The 27,424-nt window shown below is 54.0% G+C and overlaps 1 protein-coding gene across 2 annotated transcripts in view; it reads right to left on the bottom strand.

The window, feature by feature from the left end:
* DOCK1 (dedicator of cytokinesis 1) overlaps positions 1-27,424 on the bottom strand; it is a 364,555-nt gene that overhangs the window by 110,171 nt on the left and 226,960 nt on the right. For both annotated transcript variants that reach the window (XM_053668427.1, XM_053668428.1), the window contains exons 28-29: positions 17,891-17,992; positions 11,307-11,401 (exon numbers count right to left, since the gene is read on the bottom strand). In XM_053668427.1, coding sequence (XP_053524402.1) covers positions 11,307-11,401; positions 17,891-17,992 — 197 coding nt within the window. The remainder of the gene's footprint in view (positions 1-11,306; positions 11,402-17,890; positions 17,993-27,424) is intronic.

Here is a 27,424-nt window from a genome sequence, read left to right as displayed (position 1 = left end):
GCCCGACCAGGCAGCTCTGGGCAGAGCTGTGTCTCCCACCTGTGAACGAAACAGCAGAGAAGGGCGGGCCGCCTGCCTCAGGGGCCTCACTGTGCAGGGCTTCCTGGGCCTCCGCCGTGTGGTCATCCCTGGGGACTGGGAGGTAAGGCAGGCAGGAGGGATGAGATGCGAGAAAAGGAATAGGACCAGCGTCTTCTGGAGACTTCTGAACTGAAGCGGCAGGAGAGGAGCATCAGGGTACATGGTATGGAAGACGCCTAAGCAGCCATGAGGAGGAGGAGCAGTAGGCAGGCCCAGGTTCCTGCAAACCGAGGGTAAGGCAGCCCCACTTCTCCAGAGGGGCACCCCTGAGCTGGGCACCCCGGCTGAGGGCCACGCAGGCGGGCCCCGGAGACAGGTCCTCCCCAGGGGGCTCTGGTTCCTACTCACACAGCCGACAGCCCCTCCCAGACAGTGGCCACACGGCCACGGCCCGTGAGTGTGCCAGGGAGCCGGGAGAGGGCTATTTTGAGAGACTAGAGGGTTTTGATGACTGATAGGGTTTGTTGAAGCTTGAAAGACAAGCTCCGCCTAGAAACGTTCACAGGAGAACGACTTCACATGAGTTATTTCCAGCATTGTGCCCTTTCACACCCGTCTGGTTGGGATGCGTCTCCCAGGCTTTATGGAAGGGGGAGGGGTGAGACACCGAGACTGGGCCCAGCTTGTGCCCCACGAGTGCGTGTTAACCGGGCGTGGGCTGTCAGGGGAAGGCTTACACACACCCCATGACGCTGTGGTACAGCGGCATTGCAACATTCCCTGAGCACCTCTGGGCTCCTGACCTTGCTCATACTTTGGGGAGAAAATGGGAAGAAACCACATTTTTTTCTCATCACCCGACCCCCACCCTGGACCCCTGTGGATGTTTGCGCCCACACTCTGTCTCCTCTCTGGTTACAATGGACCACCACGGTCCAGATTCCTTCCACGCTGGACCTCGGGGCTCCCGCTCACCTCCCCCCTTCCCCAGCTGGCGCTCCCCCCACCCCGGTGGTTTCCAACGTGCCCCACGTCAGCTGCAAACAGAACTGCCCCGTCTGCAGCACAACCCCCTCCAGATGCCGTCCCAGGGCCCCGTGCCACTCAGCCCTGCAGGTGTGCCCATGTTCGGTGGGCTCCACTCTCCCTGTGACCCCTGCAGGTTGGTCTCTGCCTTGGCCACACCAAGGACACTGCTCTGGTTCACACACGCTCTTCCCCGGCTCCAGCTCCTGCTGTCAGCCACCACACAGACCCCCTGGCTGGCTCGTCTTCAGCGGCGAGGGCTCTCAGAGGGCAGTGCCCCGGAGCTTCGGCCTGCTGGCCTGTCTTCTCCACCTGGCGGGGACGGGGGTCTTCCAGGATGAAGAGCTCCCTGCACTGCCCCCAGCAGCCAAGGAGGAACCCAAGCAGAGGTGTGCAGGACCACCGTGTGGAAAGGTCCTGGAAACCAACTCAGCCTTACAAATGCCCCCCAGCTTCTCCACACACGGCCCGTCCCTGCCCAGCAGCTCGGGAGTTCAGTCGGGACTTGGGGCCTGCCCAGCTCTCGCAGGAGCACCTCCACTCAGTGCCCCCAGAAAACAAAGGATAGAATAGCGGAGACCACGGGGGCCCCCCCAGCCTCCCCTCCCGACCTCCGAGTCCCAGGGACCCCCACGCTGAGGAGGCAACGACCACCAGCAGGCATACTGGGAGAAGATGTTTTCTGCTGTGAAAAATCGATGGCAGGCAGAGAAAAGTGGTGAATTCTAAAAAAGACAGTGGAAGAGCACCTTCCACTGGTGTTCACCGTCACCAACGGTGACGAATGTTCACCGTCACCAACACGAGTGTTTAACACCCTCCGCCCTCTGGGAGCCCGTGCATCACGGCGCGGAGTTGGGGTCCCCGGGTCTGGAGCATGGCCCGGCGCCCAGCGGCTCTGGCCCGGCGGCGTGGGAGCTGCGCTGGGTGTGGTGTTTTCTCTGAACCACAGAATTCACTGAACTGCAAAGCCCGAGCTGTCAGAGCTCGTTTTCTTCCTAAATCAACCGAACTGCAGCGTAACACCGACCACTTCACTTTACAATGTAATTTGTGTCTCCGATTTGCTTGCGGCTCACAGAGTTTGACAGGGGCAGCGTTAAGGACAAAACCTCCTCTGAAGTCTCACCGCAAAGGTTAACTGTCGGTGGGCGCGCCTCCCCGCGGCTCAGCCCGCACTGGGACGCTGGCGCCGGGCGCGAGTGGGCCTCCTGCGCCTTCCACAGCCGCTTTTTGGGCGAAACGTATGCCGCCGCCCAGTGAAGGACACTCGTGGGCTGACGGGTGTTACAGGGAGTGAGAGGTGCGGGCGGCTCATCGTGCGTCTACGTCTGGACCAAATCCAACGAGGTGCCTCCGTCACAAAGACCACTTTCTCCGGACAGTCACTGTTCCGGTCAGGCTGCCACCCGGCCACTGTGTGCGGGGCACCAGGCCGTGTCACTGGACGAAGAGCCGTGACCTCCCCGGCGTGGGGGCACAGAGCCAGCCACGACTCCACAGAACTGCACGAAGACGTGGCTGGCCTTGCCCGCACGTAGCACACGGGGGTCACTGTATAGAGGAGATGCCAGCCCCCCCCCCCCACATTGTGATTCTACGGAGAAGTCACACTACACCATGTTCCTATTTCTGTGTGGCTCAGCAAGTGCAGTACGCATGTGAATTTTTTTAAATTTAAGTATTCTACCGCCGGGCTTTCCTGAAGGCGGAGGCAACAGATTACTCACCTTTATTCCCTATCTCGCGTCTACAGTGGAGCGGGAGCTTGATAAATAAGGGTACGAGTCCACGGTCAGTCTTCAGGATGGTTTCATTTCGGAACCTGCATCCCACGGAGCTTCTGTCTAGAAAAAACGTGGCGCCTCCCCACCTGGGTGGTCGGCCACGCGTGGCCACGACTTCGTCCGCAGGAGGCCCACTCAGCTCCTTATGGGGAGAGCCTTTTTATTTTCCGCTTTGTCTTTAGTTTTTTAAAATTGCTTGATTACAGCTGACGTACAATATTACATTGGTTTCAGGTGCACAACCCAGTGATTAGACATTTGTGTATCTTATAAAGTGGTCGCCCCAGTAAGTCTAGTACCCACCTGACTCTAAGAGTCTTCAGAGAGTTAAATAAATGTCTTTCCAATAAAAAGCTTCAATGTGAACAACAAAAATCGCTCTGCAGGAAGATGGGGGAGGGACCCAGAAGTCCCTGTGCAGGACAGGGCGTTCGCTGCACACACACCCGGGGGCAGGTTCAGGAAGGAAGAGGCAAAGGGCGCACATACTGCTGCCCCGGCCCGGTGGCTCCGTTGGCTGGAACGTTGCCCGGACACCGAAAGGTCGTGGGCTCAATCCCCAGTCAGGGCACAAACAGGAGGCAACCGATTGATGCTTTTCTCCCACATCACTGTTTCCCTCTCCCTTCCCCTCCCCCTCTCCTAAAATCATTAAAAATACACCCTCAGGTGTCTCAGGCGAGGATTAAACACAGAAACACTGGAACAGTATTATTCAGTCACAGTAAGGAAGAAAATCCTGCCATTTGTCAGACACGGGTGGATCTCCAGGGCATCGCGGTCCGTGAAATAAGCCAGACAAAGAAAGACAAATACTGTAGGATCTCACCAAATGCAGAATCTGAAAACTAAAAACTGAAATCCCCAGGAGACACTCGCTAATACCTCCGCACACGTCCCACAGGCCAAGTGCAAGCAGGAGCAGCCCCGGGATCTCAGCTCCTGTCAGTGGGACTCCAGCACTCCCCTGGCTCCTGTCCCCACGTGACCCCGGGCCATGCCCACAGCGATCCGTGGCACACAGATCCGTGGCAGCCCTGGCAGGGGCTCCTGGGGAAACAGCCCCCCATTCCCAGGCACCGCCCTAGTACCTGAAAGTTTAGCCCTGGCACCTTTGGGGGACGGCTCTGTTAGTTATTTTTAGGGGTGCTGTCGGGGCTGGGGTCACGCCACAAGGCCGGGAAGCTGAGAAATGTGGAAACAGGGTCAGTGACCTGAGTTGCATATATTCCTATTAATGACTTAACATCACTGAGAATCAGTGTTTTCGTCCATCAAGTCTGGATACCGTTGACATTTAAAAAAATCCTCATCCAAGGACATGTTCATTGATTTTTAGAGAGAGAGAGAGGCACTGATGTCAAAGAGAAATGTGGATTGGCTGCCTCCCACGTGCACCCCGCCCAGGGGGCGAACCCACGGCCTTTCGGTGCTCCGGGCGATGCTCCAGCCCACACGACCACGCGGCCAGGGCTGGAGACCACTGATGTCTGCAGCGGACGCTTCTCTGTGGGAGGGAGCACCCGTGTGCGGGAGGGTGTTTCGCAACATCCCTGGGTCCTACCCAGGACATGCCGGTAGCCCTGGTCGTGACAAGAAAACTGGGTCTGGACATTAGCAAACACCCTCTAGGGGGCGAGATCGTCCCTGGCTGAGGACCACGGAAAAGGGACGTGGGGCAGGAAACACTGGGTCCCCCTCCCTTTCTCAACCACAACGCACGCAGCACAGGGCTGACATTACTCAGGCTTTCTCTCGAGTCCCGGCGCGGGAGGTAACACACAGGATGGAAGGATTGGAGGGCTGCCGACCTTAATAAAATGCACCCCCTCCGCTTCACTTTGCAGAATGAGCCACGTCCAGCACCAGGCAGGGAGGACACCTGGCTGCATCCCTCGGGAAGGGAAGGATGTCCTGGAGCCACAGTGCCTCAGGATGGCACCCCCAGCACCAGCTGGCCCTTGCGGAAAGGTGCGCGCCGGCACCGAGACTCTGACGCGCACTCTGCCCTTTCCAAACTTCCCTGCAAAGCTGGCCTCCCCAAAGGGTCTTGGCCGAGAGCTCTCCACCGCCGCCTTCCTTGAAGAGTGCTTGGAGTTTTCATCTCTGAATTCACAGAGGCCCTCTGACGGCAGCCCAGGTGGAGTGTCGATGCTCCATGCAGTCCGCCGGTGATGAAGAGCCAGGGCCAACTGAGGCCTCTTCACTTGAATTTTAGGGCAAGTTTAATCACTAAGCAAAGAGCAAAGTCACGCATGCCCCTGATGACTGTATGGAATATACTGAAATCACTTACGCAGACACCGGGAAGGAGAAAGGCAACTCCAAAGGGCGGCAGAGCACCACACCTGGGCCCTCTCCAGCGGGGGAGCCAGAGCCGTATCACCAGATCCAAATCAATCCCTCCTGAAATCTTGCTGTCTGGAGATGGCCAACGCCACCGCCCAGGGACACACCCTCTACTTCTCGTGTCTCGGTGCCTGTGTCTTGGTGCCAGGGGTCTGCGGTGCGAGCCACAGAGCGGCCCAGGCTGGGCCCGTGCCCTGGAGAGGACCGAGGTTCAAAGAGTGGTGACAGGAAGCCTGTGGGCGGGGCCAGTGAGGGCAAACCAAGGTCCTCGACATTTACACTCTGGAATGTTTTCATCACCCTGACTCTGAATTCCCATTTCTTCACCCAAAAACAATATGTATGTTTTTCCTCTCGGTCCTTAGCTGGAAGCACTGTGACAGTGTTTACATCAACAGCTGCTGTCTGCTGCTTCAAAGAACAACAGTCCCTAGGTGTGCTTAAAATCCTCATGCCATTGGCTGTGCCACGCCTCCCCAGGAAGCCAGTAAATCTATAAAAATACAGCAAATTAAAAGGAACAACATCCACTAAAGCCCCGGGCTTCAAAGAAAGGAAAAACGATGTGGAGAAAAATGCAACAGTCTGCAGGCCCCGAACGCTTCCCACTTGCACCGAGGTTGCAGCCGCGCCCAGCACGGAGCAGTGTTTCCCTGGAATGAGGCCGAGCTGGAGGAAACCATCGTCCTCCCAGGCTCGACCGTCTTTAGGCCGTGCCGGCTGCCCTGGCCCTTGGGGTCGGCCCCCAGCAAGCGGGGAACCCCCACCGCCTCCTCGCCCATCCTAAAGTGAACGGCGTGTCCTCTGACCCGAGCCAGAGGCTCCATCCTGGCAACGATTCATGTTCTTCCACAGCAACGAAACCCAATGACACTACACCTGGGCAGAGCCGACCCGGCAAACTTGCTCCCGCAGCATCACTGTGATTCATCCCTTCGGGGCCTGGCCTTTCAAAGGCACAGCCCCTTTCGGGGGCTTCCGGGCTCCTCCTGCCCTGAGCGCCTGCGAGGCAGTGGCAGCAGCGACACAGTGAGCTCGCCTGCTGCACTCGGGCAGGCCTGATGAACGCCACGGGGGTGCACACTGTGGGGGAGGAGAGATCACTGGTCACGGGGGAGCAGGCACGGAAGACTCGGCAGCCGAAAGGAGCCACACAGGGTGTGTACAGGGAGGTGCGTCCTGGGCACAGGACGGGTTGGAGTCACCGACAGACTGAGGAGAACACACGCTTCCCGGTCAAGGACGCCCGAATCGCAGGCGACAGGGGAGAAAGAGAAGAGAAAGCAGCCGAGCCTGCGGTCCAAGGAGGTCCAGGATGTGGCCCAAGCAGCCGTCCTTCTGGACTGTTCTCAGCTGTCTCCTATGGCCCTGAGCAAAAACAAGCAGGTAGCGGCCCCTGGACACGTGGAACAGGCAGCGACATGACGTCACCAATGTCGAATTGGGATAGAAGTTCAGAGTCTGAAAGGACTGATGTAAGATTCACGTGACTAGATGCAGTGACGCCAGGTGACAGGTTTCCATGGCGACCTCCAAAATTCAGATGGTCCACAGCTAGACGAGCCTCCATCGGGCAGGTCAGCAAACCCCACTCCACCCGACAAGTGTCTTTCTGGCACGTGTGACGACGACCAACCCCCGCCTGGTGTGGAGAGTGTGCTGGCTGGCTCCTTCTGCAGCATTTGGAATCGAAGCAGTAATCTCTTCCCTTCCCCATGGGCGGAACGCGTGGTCTGAACTGACTCCTTAACTAGGAAAGTCTTTCACTCCAAGGGTCGGATCTACATCATAAATTATCATCGGGCTGACAAACCGCAGCAATGTTCGCTCCCACCCAGGGAGGACTTGGCAACCACCACGCTTCCCTCGCGCTCTGGCCTCCGGGCCCCGTCGAGGCTCTGGCTTCTGGGAAGCCTGCAGTTATCTCTGTGGTTTTGCACGTTCTTCTTAACACTCCCGGTCTGTCAAGCCCTACCCATGACACATACCCAGTCCCGGAGAGAGGGTGCTGGGCACCAACCACAAACGATAAACAGAACCCCCTTTGGGACCCGGCCTGACGTGGAAGAAACCTTCGGAGTACGAGACGCACAACCCACTGGAAGAGAGACAAGCACCCGAAAAGGCCTGAGAATGGCCGCTGCAGACCAGGCCAGCTCTGTGGAGGTCACTTCTGTGTCCTCCTGGGACAGGGGACACAGACTGCACGGCCTGTGGGCATCCGACCCTGTAGTTCCACGTGTCAAAGTTCTGCTGCAGGTGCGAAGAGTTGGCAAACGCAGCAGTGGTGTTGCCCTGCGTTATGCGGTCAGTACGAACCAGCGAGTCCAATTCTAAAGCTCTGGAGTCACCGTCTGTGCGGCCTCTCCCCCTCCTGCCCCTGGTGGAAACACCTTCCCCGAGTGGCATTACGGCATTACAGCATTACGGCGGTTAATAACACACGCTCCTTCACGGTGAAAAACGGAGGCCCATGAACCATCCGACTCACGTCCTGCCACGCCGATGCCTGACCATTCTCATCAGGGATAGCTGGTGTGCAAACACGCTGCTGGGGTGAGTGTGAGCCCTAACCCCAGGACAGACACACAGACTCGACCCAGCGGTCAGGCTCCCGCTGGCGCCCGGAGAGAACTGGGCGGGCGGGCAGCCACAGCAGAGCAGAAGTCCGGAAGACAGAGCTGTCGTGAGTCCGAGGACGGACGGGGAGGCCCTGGCTGGAAGGTTCCCGCTCCAGGCACAACCCGAGACCCTGAATGGAAGCTCCGCCCTGCCTTCCTCTGGGCAGGTGGGACAGCACTTCCGGAAGTGAAGGCTCGGGCACACCCGACTCCCAACTTGAGACGCAGAGCTTCTTGGGGGGTATCACCCGCCGTCTGGAACACCCCGACCTGAAGCAGGGCTGTAGCGCCAGGCTGTTGCCAACCGGTCACCTCTCGAAGGAGCAGCTGAGTGGCTAGTATCCTCTGCGATGTTTGTTATACCCCGTGACTCTGAATCTCGACTCACAAGTTGTTCACAGAAACTGACGGGTGCCGTCGTTAATTACATTTCTTGGCCAGCAGACTTAGCGGGGGGCACATTTGCTGCAAGCTCACCGACATCTAAAGGACCACGGGGGCTGATGTTGTCCATTCTTAGCCGCGGGCGGTAAAACTACAAGTCCAGCTGTGCTGAGAAAACTTAAGTACAGACTCCAGAAGCCTCTGGAAATCGCAATGGAAGCCGGGACCTGGGATGTCTGTGAAGCATGTGGGGGCGGGGGGTTGGGGGGAGGAGCAGTGAAGGCTGGGGAACCAATGGTATCGGGCTAGTAAAAAAAAAAAAGGCAAAGAGAGAACGCCATAGAAACAGCATCACACGGCACCTGTGTGATTTCTAAAGGAAGTTCTTCACCACGTTTCCACTAGATCTTGTCCTTGCAGACGTTCACAGCGGGGCCCCTCGGAAATGAACGGTGTACTCCCAATGACAAAGAAAGCTAAGCGGGAACATTTCCACTTCCATGCTTAAAATTCACTCAGGGAAGCAGCAAGTCCTTTGGAAAAGAGCTCTGAGGACAGTAAGATAAAAAAAGAAACGCACACTCTCTCTGGGGACATGAGTCATGCGGAAGCTCCCGAGGCGAGGTTGGCGTGTGGGCTCTTAGGGGACGGCCGGGGGTAAGGGCTGGCCCCCATTCCTGGTGGTGTGTTTTGGACGAGGAACCAAATCCTTATGCCTCCGTTTCCCGTCTGTACGTGGATGCGGAGCAGCAGCCGTGGAGGGGCGCTGCGGAGGGCGTTCCAGACAGGGTCGGGGGGGTCACAGCCGCCCAGCGGGCTGGCGCGAGGGAAGCGAGTGCGGCCTCCGCCCAGGATGCAAACAGGCCAGAGAAGGAGCGCATTAGCGGGCAAGGGAAGGAGGGCTGCCCTAGGAAGCTGGCCTTCGAGCAAGGCTCTTAAAGAAAACCAAAGGGCCGACAGTCGAACGTCTTGAGGTGTTTCAGTTTTAACCAGCTGGCTGCGGAGAGGAAATAGGCTTCTTCCAATGGCAACTGAATCAGCTCCCAAGAACAGATACTGGGCAGTGAGATGCAGGGGCAGAAATGACAGCGACAACGCCCACATCTTGGTCACTGTCTACCTGCCTCCTTTGGGGCATTCTCTTTGGCTCGTCACGTGAACTTGGGAACTGGTCCCTGCAGAGTGTGACCCCCGTGACAGCAACGTAGAATCTCCGCCAATAACTGTGCCTTTACTTGGAGCCAACACACACATGCACACACACACTGCATACACAGGCATCCACATGTGTGTGTGCACACACATGCAGTGCACACCACTCATATTCCGCAGGGAGCTCTGCAGAGGGGCCCGGAGGGAAAGTGCGATGGACGGAGACCAGACTCAGGCTGGTAAATATACAGTTCGCTGAGCAGATAACACATCACAGAACTACACACCCAAAACCTATAACTTTATTAGCCAGTATGACTCCAATAAACTCAGTAAAACTCAAAACTAAAAAGCCCACCCCAAGAAAACAAAGCAAACCTCCACCAACAGGGCAGCTTCCCAGGGCAACTGTAAGCGGCCCCCCCGAGGGTGACCCCAACAGGGAGAGGAAGGGAACGCCTGAGCTCTAAGTCCCCTGCTTTCCCCGTGAGGACTCTGATGCTGACACGGAGCCAGGTGAATAACCTCCAGTCACCCCACAGGTGGAACGCAGGTCCCCGAGGCCAGGACCCCTCTCTGGTCCCCAGGCGGGGCCACACCTTGTGGCCTGATGGTGGCTGTGCCTTAGCCAGTCACAGTGGTTAAGATAAAAAGTGACAACAGTGAATGCGGTGAGGATGCAGGGAGACCGGTGCACGGGCAGGAGTGGGGGTGGGGCACGACGGCACAGCCACCGTCCAACAGCTTCTTACAAAACCGGACGTGCCGCCCAGCCCGGCAGCCCGGAGCCCGTGGGCCAGGGGATCGAGGCGTCCGTTCACACAGAACCTGTAGCTGAGTGCCCACTGCAGCTTCACCTGTAACAACCCCCAAAAGGCGACGACAGTACAGACTCCTTCCATAGGACGATGGCCGACTCACTGCGGTACAGCCACACCAGGGGACATGGCTGGGCAGCGGAGGGAATGAGCCTTTGATACAACCACCTAACTGGATCTCCAGGGAATTTCACCAGTGACAGAAGCCAACCACTCCGACAGGCGACATACTTCCTGATAGAACATTTGCCAAATGATGAAACTGTACTAATGAAGATGGAATCAGCGGCTGCCAGGGATCGGGGAGGGTGGGGTGGTGGGGAGAGTGGGCAATGAGGGGCCCACAGGGTGACGGAAATGGCCCAGGTCCTCCCTGGGATGGATCCAAAAACAAACAACACGTATAAAACTGGGGACAGCGAGTGAAGTCTGGGGACTGCGTCGGCGTCACTTCCTGGTTGTGCCTCCGTGCGATCGTTTTGCAGCGGGTTTGTCACCCAGGACGCTGACATCAGACGCGCACAGCCCCCTCTCCGCGTCACTTCTTATAACCTGACCGCCTGTGGCCCTCCGGTGACCTCCATCACAACGGCAATTTGAAAGAAGGAAGCAAGAGGCAAACAGCAATTTCTTCTCGAAATCACGGGTGACCAGGAACACAGAGACCAGCACTGGTGCCCACGGAAATTAAAAAAGCCAACAGCTGGGAAATTACCCAGCAGCCCTCACAGGGAGATGACAAGCACCAGTTTAATATTTAATAACTATGGAGAAAATGCTCATGAGTCTTTTGAAGCCAAAATACGAGAAATGCAAACACCTTCCAGAAACCTAGCAGAGAGCTGAGGATCACTTTGGCTGGCAAACGTGCCTGGTTAAAATTAGACGGCAGGTGAAGGCGAACAGGAGGTCTACCCTTGACAACGACTGGGGGGGGGAGGCGTTCATGTTCAGATTCGTCTTCCTCAGGGGGCAGAGCCCATGTTTGGAAATCACCCAATGGCCAGGTCCGTTTGTCCAAGTAACCATTTGTCTGACAGAGGGGAATGTGTGTCCTTTGGGGAGAGTCTGTGGGAACCAGTGGCTCCGCCATGCCCCGCCCCCTCTCCTGGCACGGCCCAGGACAGCAAAGGGCTTGCGGTACTCACTTGTTCTGCATCATGTTCATGATCACCCAGTCAGACGGGTAGACGTTCTTTCCGATGAGGTTCTTGAACATGATGAATGTTTCCATCAGGAAGTCCTGAAATGAAACCACATGTTGGAACAGCCCATCCAGAACAAGGGGAAAAACAAACTCCCCCCCTCGGATGCCGTTCCGGATGACCTTGCTTTTGTTAGCTCAGCAGGAGCCCTCTGAGCAGGGATGGAGCTGCATCTCACGGGTGCCTGCGGAGGGTTGCCTCTGCCCTCCTGTTCGCCGGGGCCCCTCCCCCTCAGGGAACTCTTCCGAGGATGCGTTTCCAAACAGACCCTGGGCATGTCTCTCTAATGTTCATAAAGAATTAAGTCCCCCCAAATTACAAATACGTATCCATGCACTTCCTGCTTCTAGAAAAATGTATTTTTTTACAAACGTTAACATGCAGATTATAATAATTAATAACACTTCTTATATTTACTGTAAGAACAGGCCCTATCCAGCTGAATGTGGGGTTTTATTATCCATTCCTTTTTCTTATACAATTTAGCAAATGAAAGGCTCAAAGAGGAAGTCCCGCCCATCTGCACAGACTGCCCCCGCCATGAACCACGGGAGCACGTGCCCACACTGTCAGACTCTCCCCACGGCAGCGACATCCCTGTGAGCTACTCAGTGGTGCCTCTGCTGCCTGGCTGGTGGTCCCCCACGCCCAGGGTGGCACGCCACTGTCCCACCCGGCTCCCACACTAGGACTGCATCTGGCATCGGGAAGGGGCACCCATTTCCTGGGGGCTCCACCCTGTGCCTGTCAGAATTAGGAGAATGCTTGGAATCACACAGCGCGGCACTCGTCCCGAGCTAACCCCAACCAAACGAGTGGCTATCCGAAAAAGCACGCCTCCCAGGAGCCCGCACGCGCCCTCCAGATCGAGAGAGCAGGGAGAAAGGCGACTGTGAGCTCCCCCAGAACAGCGAGGCCACAGGCAGAGATCGCCAAACAAGCACCCAGTTCTCATTTATGTAATCGACTGCATCATAATTAGGTGCAGTGCCTGCGGAGACCGGGGCGGTGAGCGGAATTTCAATAGCCGAGAAAGCCATTCCCAGCACAGAGCTCTGAGGATTTCCTGCCAAGGGGCACAGGTGAGATGTGATGGCTACAGTGAGCTCGGGTCCGAAGTGAAGACACCTCAGCAACCTCAGTACCAATGCCAGGCCCCTCCTCGACAGTAAGAACTCAGGGAGCCACTGTGATCAGCGCCCCGTGAAGGAGACCTCAGGGGCCCCGGCAAAGTCCCCAGGGAAAAGCCAGCCCAGCATCCAGATTCTGCGCACAGAGCTCTGCCCCCCAGGCCGTCACGCTGCAGTGTGCCAGGTGCCCCAGTGCAACGGCGCAATGAAGGGCTTCTCTCCCGGATTCAGTATCCATGTTCCTAGTTCCCACTTTGTCAAGAGTTCCACATTTTAATGACCAGTTTGCATATTTCGCCGGCTGAGTGCTGTAATTTAGTCACATCTCAATTTGCATGAAATTGCTGGCTTTCTTGCTGATCACTCCTCAAAGCCTAATAATCGAGACACGGGGTCTGGTGTTTATTATTCCGAAAGAGAAGCCGGTTCCCCCCACTCCTGTTTTTTCCCTGGGAAGCGCGGCCCGCACCTCATCAGCATGGCTCAGCTGTGAGGAGCGGGCGCTTTGCTGAACCAACGGAACACCACGCGTTGTGGGCGAGCAGGCTTTGCAAGGCTGCCTAGCCGGGCTGCATAATTCGCTGGCCGTGGGCACGGTCGGTCCCCACTCTTGGGCTGCTGCACAGCCCTGGCATTTCCAAGTCGATTGGGGGGGGGGTAGGGCTAACAGGAGAGGTTCGGGGAAAGTTGTCATTTTTCAATGTCACGCCGGTCCTGTTGCATTGCTCGGTTTGATCCCTGAGAGCACGCGCCACATGCTAAGCAGGTTGCCCTGACAACAGCTGTCAACGTATCCTGCAAACCCACCTGCTTCTGTCCATCCCTCTCCCCACCAACTTGAGGAAACGGTCATCCTCTCTCACCTCAATTGCCAGAGGGGACTCCTGGCCTATCTACCGACGTCCACTCTTGTCCCTCTTGGTCCCTCCACGTCACCCAGGGTGACCTCTTCACATTGCAGACCTCGTCGAGGCAGCTACACTTCCCCCAAGTCCCACTGGACCCACGTGTCAGAGGCTTCCCAGCACACGCAGGACGCTGTGACGTGACTCTCAGAAGTCGGGAGTCACCACTGTGCCACATCACTTTTAGACAAGGACCCTCCGTAGGTGCTAACCCCGTCAGGTGAGGGGCCGCTGCAGGTAGAGGTGCTGTCGACTCTCCCTGGACCCCAGAGCGTCGCCCAAAGAGGACATGGCCATCGCTGCAGGGCAAGCCTGTCCACGATGGGACGACTGGCAAGTGCCCCCTTCAACCAAGGGGTCAAGCTTGTCACCACAGTGGTGGTCGGCGTGCTGTTTCCACCTCTCGGTGGACACAACTGGACAGAACTCTTACAAAAGGAATTTTGGACACAGCCTCCTGTTTGCAGCACATACGGAGGACCGAGCAACACACTGAAGACGTTACAAGGCAGCACCCCAAGATTCAGGAGTGCGGGGTACTCTGCAAAACCATCGGCATGGTGTCTTCCAAAACTCGATGTCTTGAAAGGAAGAAAAACGAGGTGACGGACTTGCTGTGGAAGGAGAGAGATGGGAGGTGCCATAGGCAATGCAGTGACCGAATCTGGACCGGGCCTGCTTCGGGAAGCCCCGACCGGAAGACGAGGAAAACAGGCGTGTGCACACCTGAGCGTGTCCGGGAGGAGGGCAGGCCTGTTAGGTTCCGGAAGGGCCAGGGGAGGGGTCTCGTGCCTGAGAGATGTCTGCTGTGCCGCTCAGCGGGGAGGCCCCCGCTCACCCACTGGGGGACTGGGCTGTGCGGACACAGAGAAGCGTCGAGGAGCCAATCGGGCGAGGGGCTCACAGCCAAGGGCTCAGGAGGCGGGAGGAACGACTCTCCCTGCGCTGTCCTTTCAGCTTCCCCATGTTGGCAACTGTCCGTCATAAATACTTTGGGGAAGGAGATCAAGGAAAACCGGGGAACCGCCAGGAGACCAACAACGGCACCGACGCCGACGCTGCGGTTCGGATGGCAACTGTCACTAACGTGCCATTATTTTGCTCGATGCTGCTATTAGGAGAGAGTGGGCCAAGACACGTGGACCTCTCTGCATTGTTTGTGCAACTGTACGGGCCTACAGTTCTCAAAAGAGTTTTTTACCCAGAGAGTAAATGCTCTAAAACAACTTTAAAACGATGGCTGGAAAACAGCAGTGACCGACACGCACAGCTGAGGACTAGCAGGCGAAGGGTGCAAAGCTTCTCGGCGCAGCCTGCAGGTCCAGGGGCATGGAGGGCACCGCCCCTCTCCAGGGGGAACCCGGGCGCTCGCTGCCCCTCCCCAGCTGGCTCTTCCCTCCTCTTCCTCAACACTCCACAATCCCCTCCCTTGCAAAGAAGGTTCCCTGACCCCTGGATGCAATGCAGCCCGGCTACCTTCCAAGGACCCTTCCTTCGCAGCACAGGTGATCTGGATAAGCTGGAAGGGCCCCTGCATCGCCGTGCAGGCCTCCTCCAGACGGCAGTGCTGGGGGGCCGTCTCCCGCTGGCCGCCCCCCCGGCCCACAGACTCAGTGTCCCCTGTGGGCTCCCTGTGGAAGGAGCGTGTGACCCCAGGCGCGTCGTCCAGGGTGCAGAGCCTCAAATGTCAAAGCTTTCCTGGTATGTCAAAGCTTCACGTACCAGGAAATGGTCACGAGGAATAAAAGAACAGATGTTCTGCCCAAGGCGCCTCCTCCCACTCCCGACACACTCTCCCCAGGCTGCAAATCGCCCTTGGGTGGCTGTGGCTGTGGAACTCAAGGCTCTCTAGGAACAGGGACGCCACAGCAGAGCACCGCCTAGGCCAGGACAGTCCAGCAACGAGCACTGTCACTCGCCACTGCCCAGGGGTGAAGGGCACCCCGGGCCATCCCGGTACAGGCTGACTGGGACAGACAAGGTGGGAGAGCTTGGGCAGACCTGGTGGGACCCCGCTGGTGCCAGGGAGAGGTGCTTGGAGGGGCTGGGAGGGCACTGCAGACGGAGGGACCTGGGAGGCCCTGCCCGGTGCAGCGTTCCTAGATGACCCACAGTGGACAGAGCTGAGGGTGGGGAGGCCGCAGGGGCAGGCAAGTGGCCGGCCACAAGTCGGCAGGGCAGGTGACAGGGCCAGTAGCAGCCAGTTCTATCAGCCTTCCACTGTCCTTTGTCCTGTTGTCACTTAACCAGCAAGAATTCCTTCTGCCTACGATGTCCTTATACTTGTCTCTCAACAGATACTTCTTCAGGGGGGCCACTTGGTGGGAATTTGGGACCAGCGGCAAGTCACCACTGTCCCCTGGAAGGCGCAGGCGCAGAGCTCTCCCCACCACCTTCTGTCTCGCCACGGAAACTCTGAACACTCTCTACTCCTGCTCCTGACTCTGAGCCTCGGCACCGAGGACGAGCACTGAGCACCGAGGACAAGTGGCAGCTCCGGGCAGCGGGGGTTCAAGGTCCCGTGTCTCCTCCTCCCAGAGGGTTTGGAGTCGAAGCCGCCCGTTCACCCTCTTTTCTGGATCAGTCTCCTGCCTCAGGCTGTGCCCCAGACTCTCTGTCACTGTCTTCGGGTCCGCAGGGCTATTTCAGAGATGCAGAGGAACGGCTCTGTGACAAGGGACTTCGGTGTTGGTAACAACAGCGTTTCTGTGTGGGGCTGACTCACCCGCCCAGACAAGGGCAGGAGGCAAAGCCCCAAAGCACCACGGGTCACAAGGCCGCACAGCCTGAGACCTCAGCCGAGGCCCGTTCGCAGGGTGGAACATGAACTGACTCCCAGTGATGTGACACAAAATGACCTTTCTTTTTGTGGTCAGTTGTCAGAGCAGAAGACAGTCAAACGCTCTCTATGAACAGTCAGTGGGAGGGAACCCACTTTACAAAGTTCTGACAGACCAACAACGATAAAAACGGTTTACCATCCTCGCGGCATGAATTTGTGATATCCAAACCACAATGTCATTTGGTTACGGAAATCCAGTTGCCTGCAAATAACTGATTTTCGGAATTGCTGCATCAGAGGGGAAGCGCCCTCGGGACATCGGGAGGCAACCTGTAGGAAACGTCTGCTTGTCTGCTCCTCGCGTGCGTGGAGGACGCTCCGGAACCCAGCGAACGCCAGCCCCTTCCCAGCACCGTTCTGCACAGTCGCCCTGCGGGTCCCTGTCCCGAGTGCCAGTTCCCAGTGGGGACCAGCTGGTTTTAGCCCCTGGCAGGCGTGGGTTTTGATGGCGTGGTCAGTCCGGGCGTTTCTGGGTGCGCGGTGCTGCTCCTTGTGCGAACGGCATAGTGCGGCCTGGAATCGCTCCTGCGGGTTCGGCTGCAGCTCCGCTGGGGCCAGCGCGGGGCCGAGGGCTCCTGTGAGGTTTCAGGGGCGGCTTTCCGCGGCACACACACTGAATGGGTCGCCAGTCACCAGACCCAAATGTGACACTTATTACATGGACGGGCATACCCCCACTCGAAGGGGCTCATCCGTGTTTAAAAAAACCGACCACAGATACACAAACATACACCCATTCTTGTTCCTGACTTTTACTTAAGAAAACCTATGATTTCAAGGTAGAGACCCATTTTGGTTTTCTTTAGAAATGTAAACATAAAAACACCACAAAGGAATACATTGTGGCAACAATTGATAAGGTGATTTTTTTCTTAGAAGTAATCCTTTGGAACAAAAATCATAAAACGCAGTCCCCTCTTCCCAGCCTCCATCAGACAGACGAAGAATGCCACGGAGCCTGCTGTGGGGACCCGGGAGTTTTGCTACATTCGACGGGGGCCCCGGACACGGAAGCCGTGTCACCAGACGCCAGACTTCGGGTCATCGTCGAATCGGCATTTCTGCCCACAAGTCTGGCTGCCGCCCCGTGGGGGACACCTGGCATGTGACCTTGTGACGGCAGGGTGCCGGTGGGGGGCTCCTGAGTGATCAGTTCCCTTCTAGCACGATTGTCCTGCCCAGGGGTTTTGGGGACACTCTAGACCGAGGTGGAGAGGTGCGTGCAATGAGCTTCCGTGACCGCCGTGCATTGGTAACGCAGATTAATTTAAGGCCGCAAGGGCTGTGCGCCTTCTGCCGTCGAAGGCCAATCACCTCGCAGAGGAATCAGTGAGAGGCTCTTCGCCGGCACCACCTGCACATCCGCAAGGACCCCAGGCGCAGGAGGAAGCTGTGACCAGGCAGGAAGGGGGTTTCTCTGGGTGAACACCCAAAGTCGCTCCCCTCTCGGGCACGAGAGGCGGGTCTGCAAGTCTGGACCCTCATCATGGACACACAGCTTAGTCAGGCCCAGGCACGCGGCCCCTCCAGCCCACGGCAGGCCAGCCCCGAGCAAAATGCTCCTGAGAACAGAAGCGTCGACCCCCGCGTTTGGCCTGCACCGCTGGCCCCAAAACACGGCCGAGGGGAAGATGGCAGAGTCACACTCACCACAACGTCGGTCCTCATTTTCCCGAAAGTCTTGATCAAGTGGGCGTAATGATAGTCCTCCATTTGTCGCAGGATTGCGGTCATACAAGCCACGAAGTTGCCCTGTAAATGAATCGGAAGGACAATTAGGCGGGGGGTAAACAAACTCTAGAAAACGCTGCTGCCGACCAGCAGTCTGGCGGGAAGCTGGCAGCAGGAAGTGAAGGGGCACAGGCAGGAAGCTGTGACAGCTGTCATCCTGCCGGCCAGCTTGGTGACGGGTCCTGCCAACCTCACAGTCTTCCTTGTACCCTCTTTCCTTCCCTCCATTTCATTCAATTAAATGCTTCCTGACCCAGGGTTGTCCAGGCCAGAAAAACAAGCTTCGAATCCTTCCGCATTCTATACATGAAAATCAAAGGCAGGGTTGAAATCCCTACCACTTACATCATGAAAAGTTGCTGTCTTTGTTACCAGCAAAATGTGGGGGAGCCCTTCCCCCAGCCCCTGGCAAAGAGAGGCTTCTTTCCCCCTCAGAAATCTGCCTGCGCCCTCCTGGGCTGCTGCAGAGGCCGTGACCCCTACACCACAGTAAACAATGGCCAAGTCCTCGTGGCCATTGAAGAAGAGCGAGAGACGCGTTGGATGTAAAGTGGGGAGACAGGGATTCCTCCTGGAGGACAGAGCAGGGGGTGGGGGGGGCGGAGAACAGGAAACTGACACACAAAATCAAGGCCTGGGGAGAAGGAAGGAAGAAGCTGATGCAGTAAGCAGATGGGGGCGGCCAGCACGCGCGTGGCTGTGAGTGTGCACACGTGTGCATGTGTACGTGTGCAGATCTGTGCACATGTCAGTGTGCACAGGTCTGTACAGGCACATATCTGTGCATGCAGGTGTGTGCAGGTGTGTGCAGGTGTGTGTGCAAGACTGCATGAGTGTGTCTGTGTGTGCAGGCCTGTGCACACGTGCCCATGTGTGGGTCTGTGGTTGTGCGAACGGGTGTGCATGTCTGTGTATGTGTGCACCAAAGGGGTCTGTTTGACTAGTGGGCAGGCGGTTGACCAGTCCTGCTGCCATTGACTGCAATGTATCACTTTTGGGGTTGTGGCTAACATCTTAAAAGCTTCCTCGCCCTACCTTACTTCCCCCTAAATTAATGACGTTTAAAGAAACACAGCACATATACTCTCATTCAGCCAGTACAAACATGGTAAAATTATAGGATGAGACGTACTTTCAGATATGCCCCTAATTCCGCCCTATTAAATGAGTTCTATTCTACTTTTACATGCAATAGATTTGAATACCTAAACGTCTTTTGTATTAACTTGAAATTCACTCTCTGTAGTGGAATGTTAAAGTCCAACAGTGTTCCGATTCCTTTTCTATCTGCAGGACACACACAGGCTTCCAAGCGAGCCCTCGAAGGGTGTGTTATGTAAACTGAACTAATACAATAATGATGACATGGCCCTTCCACTGGCCCAGGAATGTGCATTACTGCTGAGTGGCAACCACTGTTGAGATTCGGACTCCAAGGGGGGTCAGGGACAGCGCTGCATCACGCTCGCTCGCCGCCGGAGGAGTGTGCTGCGGAACGGCCGGATGCCTGTTTCTGAACACCAACTTTGGAACAGATGGATGCCGGGCATCCGCTGAGCCCGAGAGTTGCCAACTCTGCATCTTCATCGCGCTACCAGGGGCCACCTTCTAGGTCACAGTCTTCTTGACACACATGTAGAATGGTCACAAGGAGGCCGCCAGGACCGTGGCCCTCAGTCACACTGACTCTCTCCTCTGGTCCGTCCCACGGGCGGTGGGCCCGAGCTGACTGTGGCCTCTCCCCTCTGGATGGGCAGAGGGCGACAAGGCGGTGCCTGGCAGCTGAGCTCATTTCCTTCCCTCATACCCAGCTGCACGATTTGGTTCTGAGGGAGCTGAGGTCAGCAGGAGGTGGGGGTCCCTTGCCCGCACTGCTGCAGTCACAGAGAGCGTGGGAAGAGGAAGAGGAAAGGAGAGGAAAGGCTGCCACGGACCCTGCCTGCCTTCCATGCAGACAGAGCCAGCTGAGAGCGCACTCTCCCCCACCACGACCCCCGCCCAGAGAGGAGCTTTTCCAGAGCAGGAAGAGGTCTGTAGGGGCCCCGGCAACCTCGTATGGGCTCACGTTCATCTTCCACAGGTCACAGGAGTTAAGCCATGGCGACCTACACACCAGAATCCCCTAAGGCATGAAGCCAGCTATGTCTAATCAGAAGCAATATACGTGAAGTGCTGACCTGGAAATATCAAGTTCAAAGTAGAACAGCAAGACCTCAGAACGGTCCGGAGAACACGGAGGGCGTGGGCGCTGAGTGACGTTAATGAGAAAGTCCAGTCCTTCAGGAGTCTGGGCACCTGCTTGCCCCAGTGACTTGGACATGCTCAATTTGGGGAGCAGATTGCTGTGTAAAATCAAAAAACTCAGGCAAGGCAAAGGGTGGGGAAGCTGATGCAATGCAGAAAATGAAAACCTAAAGATAAGGGAGGAATTTCCATAATGCAAGTCCTGGGAGCCCGTAAATGGCCAGTTGGGACGTCCTCGCTGCAGATGAGAATGTCGGAGAGGAGGCAACCAGGGCTCCTTATGTAACAAGGAGGGGCTCACGGAGACAGGGCCTCACAGGGGTCAGAGGCCAACAGGCCAGCAGCACAAATGTGCCCTTTACTTCACCTCAGGAAGTGTTCCAGAAGTAACATATACTATTTGTATACTATTTGTATCCTTTCTCAGAAGGAGCGCATCTTGCAATTTCAGCTCTTTTCTAACCTGAAACTGTGAACCCCACTAGAAAAGGAGCCACATGTCTGCTAAATTTCACGGAAATGCAACGCCCCCAGGTCCTCTGGAATGGAGTCCATCCACGGTGCACCCACAGTTTTATAGTGAGAACATTTTTAGAGAGAAATTCATGAAACGTTACTGCTCCCATGATCCCACGCGGGCTTTCGAGGGCAGGGAACGGGGCAATGACGGAAGCTGTTTCGAAGCCAGTTACGCACTAGAAACAGACATGGGGAGAACGTGGAAAGGAAGGTTTATTCTGCAGGCTCAGAAAAGAACCACTATTCTGTGCTTTGAAGGGATTCATTTGAAACACATTTAGAAGCCAAATGAAGCCATTACTTTAAACAATGGTAGGATGGCAGCCTGGTGGGTGGGGAGGGTCCGGAATTCCTCCTGGGACTGGAGCCTGGGGACCAGGGTCCAGCCCTGGTGGCTGAGCAAAAATGAGTAACTGAAAATAAGACATATTCCTTAAGACTTCAAAGTGATCCAAAACAGGGGCCGGAAAGACAGGGTACGGCTGCAGAAGATTTAAAATTCAGGACATAGAATGCCTAATAAACAAACAAAAAAAAAATGTGAACGTCATTAGTAATCAAAGATAAAAATGATGGATCGTTATTTGCTTGCCAAAAGAGCAAAGATGGATTTAAGTGATGAGAACGTCGGCGAGGGTGCAAGGGGGTGGGCGCGCTCAAATGCTGCTGGTGGGAACAGAAATTGCTGTAACCTTTTTAAAGTGAGTTAGCAATCAGTTTGAGAAGTCTTGGAAAAATGCTCAGTAATTCTTCTTGGAACAATCCACCGAAGGCAGTAAATTCACAGTAGGAAACTGTAGGTCCAGGGCTGTCTGTGGCATCTCTAAACACCTGTAAGTGTTCGGAAGCCAGAGGCTGTGTAAACACAGTGCTATGTTGTAGGACCGCGAGATTCAAAGCTGAAGAGCAATGCAACCTGAGTCTCAGCTAAACACAGAAAAATAAGGAGGTCCCCAATATTGCACTGGAAATGCTGCATGGGACACTCATCTCCTCAATGTAAGTGCAGTTTACCCGGAGTTCAAACTGAACTGGGTGTCTTCTAGTTTTTATTTGCTAAATCAGGCAACCACACCACAGTGCCATGCTGAAGTATTATGCAAACATTAAAACACCGAATATTGACCATGAGATATTTGAATAACATGAGAAAACACCAGAACAAAAATGGAGATAGACTGATAAGATAGATAGATAGACAGATAGATGGATGGATAAGAGATGAGGTCTGTCCAGAAAAAGTCCAGCCATTGCTAATATAATGAGAACAGTTTGTGCAACAACAATGTCACCAGGCAGCCAAAAAGAGGGGACTGGAATGCACATGCGTGAACAAGGACGACTTCACTGTACACGTCAGTGGAGGCCATAGACACCATTGAGTGAGCATGTGTACTGTGTGGCTGTCGCATTCAAAATGACTGAGCAAGCAGAGCCACGAATCTGCATCCCATTTTGCATTAAGCTTGAACATTCCTCCATGGAAACTATTCGAATGATTCAGAGGCCACAGCTGTGGGCAACTGGTGATCGGCAGCTTCATCACGACAATGCCCCTGCTCATGCATCACGTCTCATGCAAAGATTTTTGGCGAAACATCAAATCACCTGGGTGACTCAGCCCCCTACAGCCCAGATTTGGTGCCCTTTGACTTCTGGCTTTTCCCAAAACTAAAATCACTTTTGAAAGGAAAGAGGTTTCAGCCTGCCAATGACATTCAGCAAAGTAGGATGGCGCAGCTGATGGTGACTGGAAGAACTGTGTGAGGTCCCAAGGTGTCTACTTTGAAGGGGACTGAGGTGTCATTGTCCTATGTATATTCTTTCTCGTGTCTTGTATCTTCTTCAATAAATGCTTTTATTTTTCAAATTACATGGCTGGATACCTTCTGGGCAAAGTGTGTGTGTATGTGTGTAAAAGCAGGCAGGTGTATGACTTGGTGAATTCTGAATGGCTCCCACTTGGGGGAGAGACCAACCAGAGGACCGATGCTGTGCAGCGACATTCTGAGAAGTGGAACACAGGCCAAGGGAACGGAGGTGAAGCTACACTAAGTGAAAGGAACCAAAATGCACAGGGAACCAGTAGTGATGAGAAGAAAACTGGGACACAAATCAATGGAGTGGAACAGAAGGAAGAAAGAAACAACCAAACAGAAAAGAATGAAGAAACAAGAATTCAAAATAATGGGGAGAGGCTTAGGAACCTCCAGGACGTCTTTAAATGCTCCAACATCCGAATTATAGGGGTACCAAAAGGGGAAGAGGAAGAGCAACAAGTGGAAAACTTATTTGAACAAATAATAAAGGAGAACTTCCCCATTCTGGCAAAGGAAATAGACTTCCAGGAAATCCAGGAAGCTCAGAGAGTCCCAAAGAAGTTGGACCCAAGAAGTTGGACACACCAAGGCACATCATCATTACATTAGCCAAGATTAAAATGAAGGAGCAAATCCTAGAAGCAAGAGATAAGGGGACAGTCACCTACAAAGGAGTTCTCATCAGACTGTCAGCTGATTTCTCAAAAGCAACCTTACAGGCAAGAAGGGGCTGGAAAGAAGTATTCCAACTCATGCAATCCAAAGACCTACATCCAAGATTGCTCTATCCAGCAAAGCTTTCATTTAGAATGGAAGGACAGATAAAGTGCTTCTCAGATAAGGTCAAGTTCAAGGAATTCATCATCACCATTTCATCATATGAAATGTTAAAGGGACTTATCTAAGAAAAAGAAGATAAAAAATATGAACAGTGAAGGACAGCAAACTCACAGTTATTAACAACCACACCTAAAATAAAAGCAAACTGAGGACAGCTAAATCAGGAGTGGAGCCACAGAAATGGAGATCAGATGGAGGGTTAGCAACAGGGGAGTGGGAGGAGGAGAAGAGGGGGAAAGGTACAGAGAATAAGTAGCATAGACGGTAGGTAGAAAATAGACAGGGGGAGGGCAAGAATAGTGTGGGAAATGTAGAAGCTAAAGACCTTGTGGCACATGGGCATGAACTAAAGGGGGGAATGGGGGGGAGAGGGGAATGAAGGGGGGAAATGGGACAAGTGTAATGGCATAATAAATAAAATATATTTAAAAAATGAACTACAAGGAATTAAAAACAGTATAGGCCAGTCACCTACACTAATGTCGTCTATTAGCTTTTTTCAGCTCCTAGCAACAAAATTAAACCTAAAATTTAAATAGAATGTTTGGTCGAGTTCATCGAGTACTAGTATTTTCTGTCATTGCGGACACTGTAGGGGAAGAAATCTAATTTTAAAGCAAGATCAATGGCAAATTCACAGTGGTAGTAATTGTAGGGAGACGTTTATGGGCTGAATACACTCAATGGGCACATTTGTACCTCAACGTACCCACAACAGTTATTTGGTACTTAGTCAACATGGTAAACACACACTCACATTTGTTATGAAAATAGAGCGCAATCAAACTTTATACACAAATTATCTACACAGTTATACTTTATGGGATGATGAGGAATGTATACTTTATACACAAGTCTTTAATATGATTCATTGGTAGCTAACACAAGTCAGCGTAAAGCAGAAATTTTTACATTTATTTTCATAAGCTCAGTAAAATCAGATAATATTAGCACCTTAGAGAATTTAGAATCTGCCAAGTCTTCTCGCGTGGCACACAGTTTAAGTATCCTGTAGTGGAAACAAGAATAATTCAATCCTAATAAAACTCACGACTGAAGGGAGGGTCAATAGGCCTCACATTTTAAACCAATGACTTCGGCCCATAAAGGACATTATTGCCATCCGTGCTGCGGATGAGAGTGGAAACTCTTTACTGAATGGAATGAAATCCCTCTATTAGCATCGTAAAAGGATACTGTCTTCAATATCATTTATATTGGCAAGAGGAGCTGGTGAAGAGGAAACCATGTCACATAACGGGCGCTAAAATTAAACCAGCGAATCATAAAAAAGTTATTTTGAAATATGAGATGATTGTGCAATGGAAGCAGAGGTGTCTCCGTTGTCAGACATCATCCTCAGGAGACATTCGTACATGAACGTAGACACGTACGGCGTGTGCGTGTCTGCTCGGCCAGCACACACGGCCACGCCTCGTACCTTGTCTGCCTGCGACTAGGTGAGCCACCAGAGGGATGTTGGCGCTACGGGCCTCGATGTTTATTTTAAAGTCTCTGACTTCAGGGACGTGTGATTCGATGCAGGAACCCGATGACACCGGGCAGAGCAGTGTCCCCGTTGAACCGGTGTGCAGAGCAAAGCCTCGCAGGCCAGAAGCACATCCCGTGGGGGCTCCAGCCCATCTCGTCTCCCCACCACCACAGCCTTGAGGAAACCGAGGGTTCCTGAGCCCGAGGACAGAAAGTCACTTGGAAAACACCAGAAGAAATAGAGGGGACTGGGCCAAAATTATGCAGAGTGCCACCCATGAGAAACTTCCCACAGTGGACAGTGTGGAGAGTGTGGGGTCCCTGGAGATAGGTCTGCAGGTGACTAGACAGAGCCCCCCACCAGCAGGAGGAAGCCCAAGGAGCCAGGGACGCGACCCCCTCACACACCAGTGGGACCCAGTCGAACAGGCACCACAGGGTGAGTGGCGACGCCCTGCCTGGTGTGGGACGGCTGCGACAATCTGAGTATTACATGAACAGTGGATTCTAACACAATGCATTAAAATACAAAATTTTGAGTCTAGCTGACAGAGGAGTAAAAAATGTAGACGGATGAGAGAGTGACTGGGAACACACACAGCTCTCTGCACGCGCACCGGGCGAGAGCGGCCGGCCCAAGACGGTCATGTCGCCTCTGAACTCATTTCTAGGACCTTCTGGAAATGGCAGCCACTGCAGTGACTGGGGAGGTGGTGTGGGGGCGGTGCTGACTCCCGAGGGACACGGGGGACTTTTCAGAAGGAGCGGAACCAGTTTAAGTCTTATTTGCAGTGCTGGGGACACAACTGGGTATGTCTGTCCAGTTCACAACTAAAACGTATGGATTTTTTTCTAGATCATCCAAAAATATATCGAGGGAAGGAAATTTAAAAGTCACAAATCCCCCTAAATGTGCTCTGCAGTGAACACTGGTATTTCGGTGGGTTGCTTCTTGCTCTTACACACATCAAAACAGACTGCTTTTAATAAAAGTGGGATCATCCTTTAATCGCTGCCGCTTTCCCACGCGTGTGTGTTATTTGGGATGCTGTCCTGCACCGTCCCTGGTGTCGTTTTCCACATTTTTGTTGGGGATCCACGCCCATGTATTCTTGCACATGAACTTGAAAACCCCATTACTGAGCTAGGAGCCAGCTGCACGGGAATTTAAATTGAGATTCCCCCGAATGTTTACATTAATTAGGAGGCCTGAGCCACGGGCCCTGTTATTTCTCTCTCATGGGTGGTTGGGCTCTGTGGGACCGAGCCCATTTCCGTGCCTTTCTGGCTTCGTGGTTTTACTGTCTGGGTTTTAAGTAGCTCTTGTGTTGTTCCTGTTGGGGTGACAGGTTTTTTCCCCCAAATGACTTGCAGTTTTCCTATATCTTTATCTATCTGGGAAGACTACTGAATTCAACATGCGTATTTTATCGCTGAACTTATAGAACTCTGTTCGTATTCCTGACAGTTTTTGTTACTCAGAAGGGGCAATGGCCCTAAACAGGTACGAGGGACATCTGTCAGTAACTCTGTGTTGCCCTGGCTCGTCACTGCCGGTCCCATTTCTGTCCGCGGACCATCAGTCTATCACCATCGAGACAACGTCAAGTTGGGACGAGAACGGCAGGTGTCTGTCTCCTCAGAATCTCAGTGGGCATGCCTCTTGGGTCTAATTTTTTAATTTTATTCTTTGGATCTCAGTATGGCCTGTAACACTGAGTAAGTCAAGGCACACAACGCATTCACTGGATGTGCTCACACAGCGGATGTGATTTCCACCACCACCACCTAGCACATCTATTACGGCACATAATTGCCGGTTCCTCTTTGTGGGGAGAACATTAAGACTGAGTCTATTGGACACCGGTTTAAGATAGACTTTAGGTAAAGAACACCGTTGATAACATTGTAATAACCATGCATGGTGCCAGGAAGGTACGAGATTTATTGCAGCTCATGAGTTACAGAAACGTCCAACCACCGTGCCGTTCCTTGAAACTAATGTGATACTGAATGTCAACTGCAACTGCAAAAAGAAGATGGGCCTCATGCATCCCCACTGAGGAGGCACGACTCACCTAGAGATCAGGTATCCCGAACTGTGGGAAGCTAAACAAATACGGATGTTACTACAAAGTGAGTTTTACTGTTAAAGAACCAACGGGTCAAGAATAAAATGACTGTTAAGCATCAAAAGAGCATGCAGGGTTACTTTTAAATTTTCACTAATAGGATAGGAATGATACTCCCCCCAAAACATACAAAGGGAAAGTGATACTAAAACAAAACCTAGAAGAGCAGCATTTTTCGTTAAGTCTCGTTTCCGACACAAGCCACATTAATTATTCACTTAACAGCCATTTCCGGAGGCGCATCCTGACCGGGCAGCCCTCGAAGCCCTTGGGAAGCCCCCATTCTGCTGTTGGGGTGCACAGACAGGTTGCTACTGGCTCCTACCTGGACCCATAGAGTCCCTTGTTAGAGGTGAGGCAAGTTAGTGTCATTAGTGACCCTCTGCCACCTGGAGCCAGGCAACATC

Source organism: Artibeus jamaicensis, unplaced genomic scaffold, assembly GCF_021234435.1.
Source record: "Artibeus jamaicensis isolate MK-2021 breed Jamaican fruit bat unplaced genomic scaffold, CSHL_Jam_final contig_490, whole genome shotgun sequence".
Classification (NCBI taxonomy): domain Eukaryota; kingdom Metazoa; phylum Chordata; class Mammalia; order Chiroptera; family Phyllostomidae; genus Artibeus; species Artibeus jamaicensis.
The sequence above is the reverse complement of the archived record's forward strand: the minus strand, read 5'-3'. Positions and strand labels throughout refer to the sequence as shown.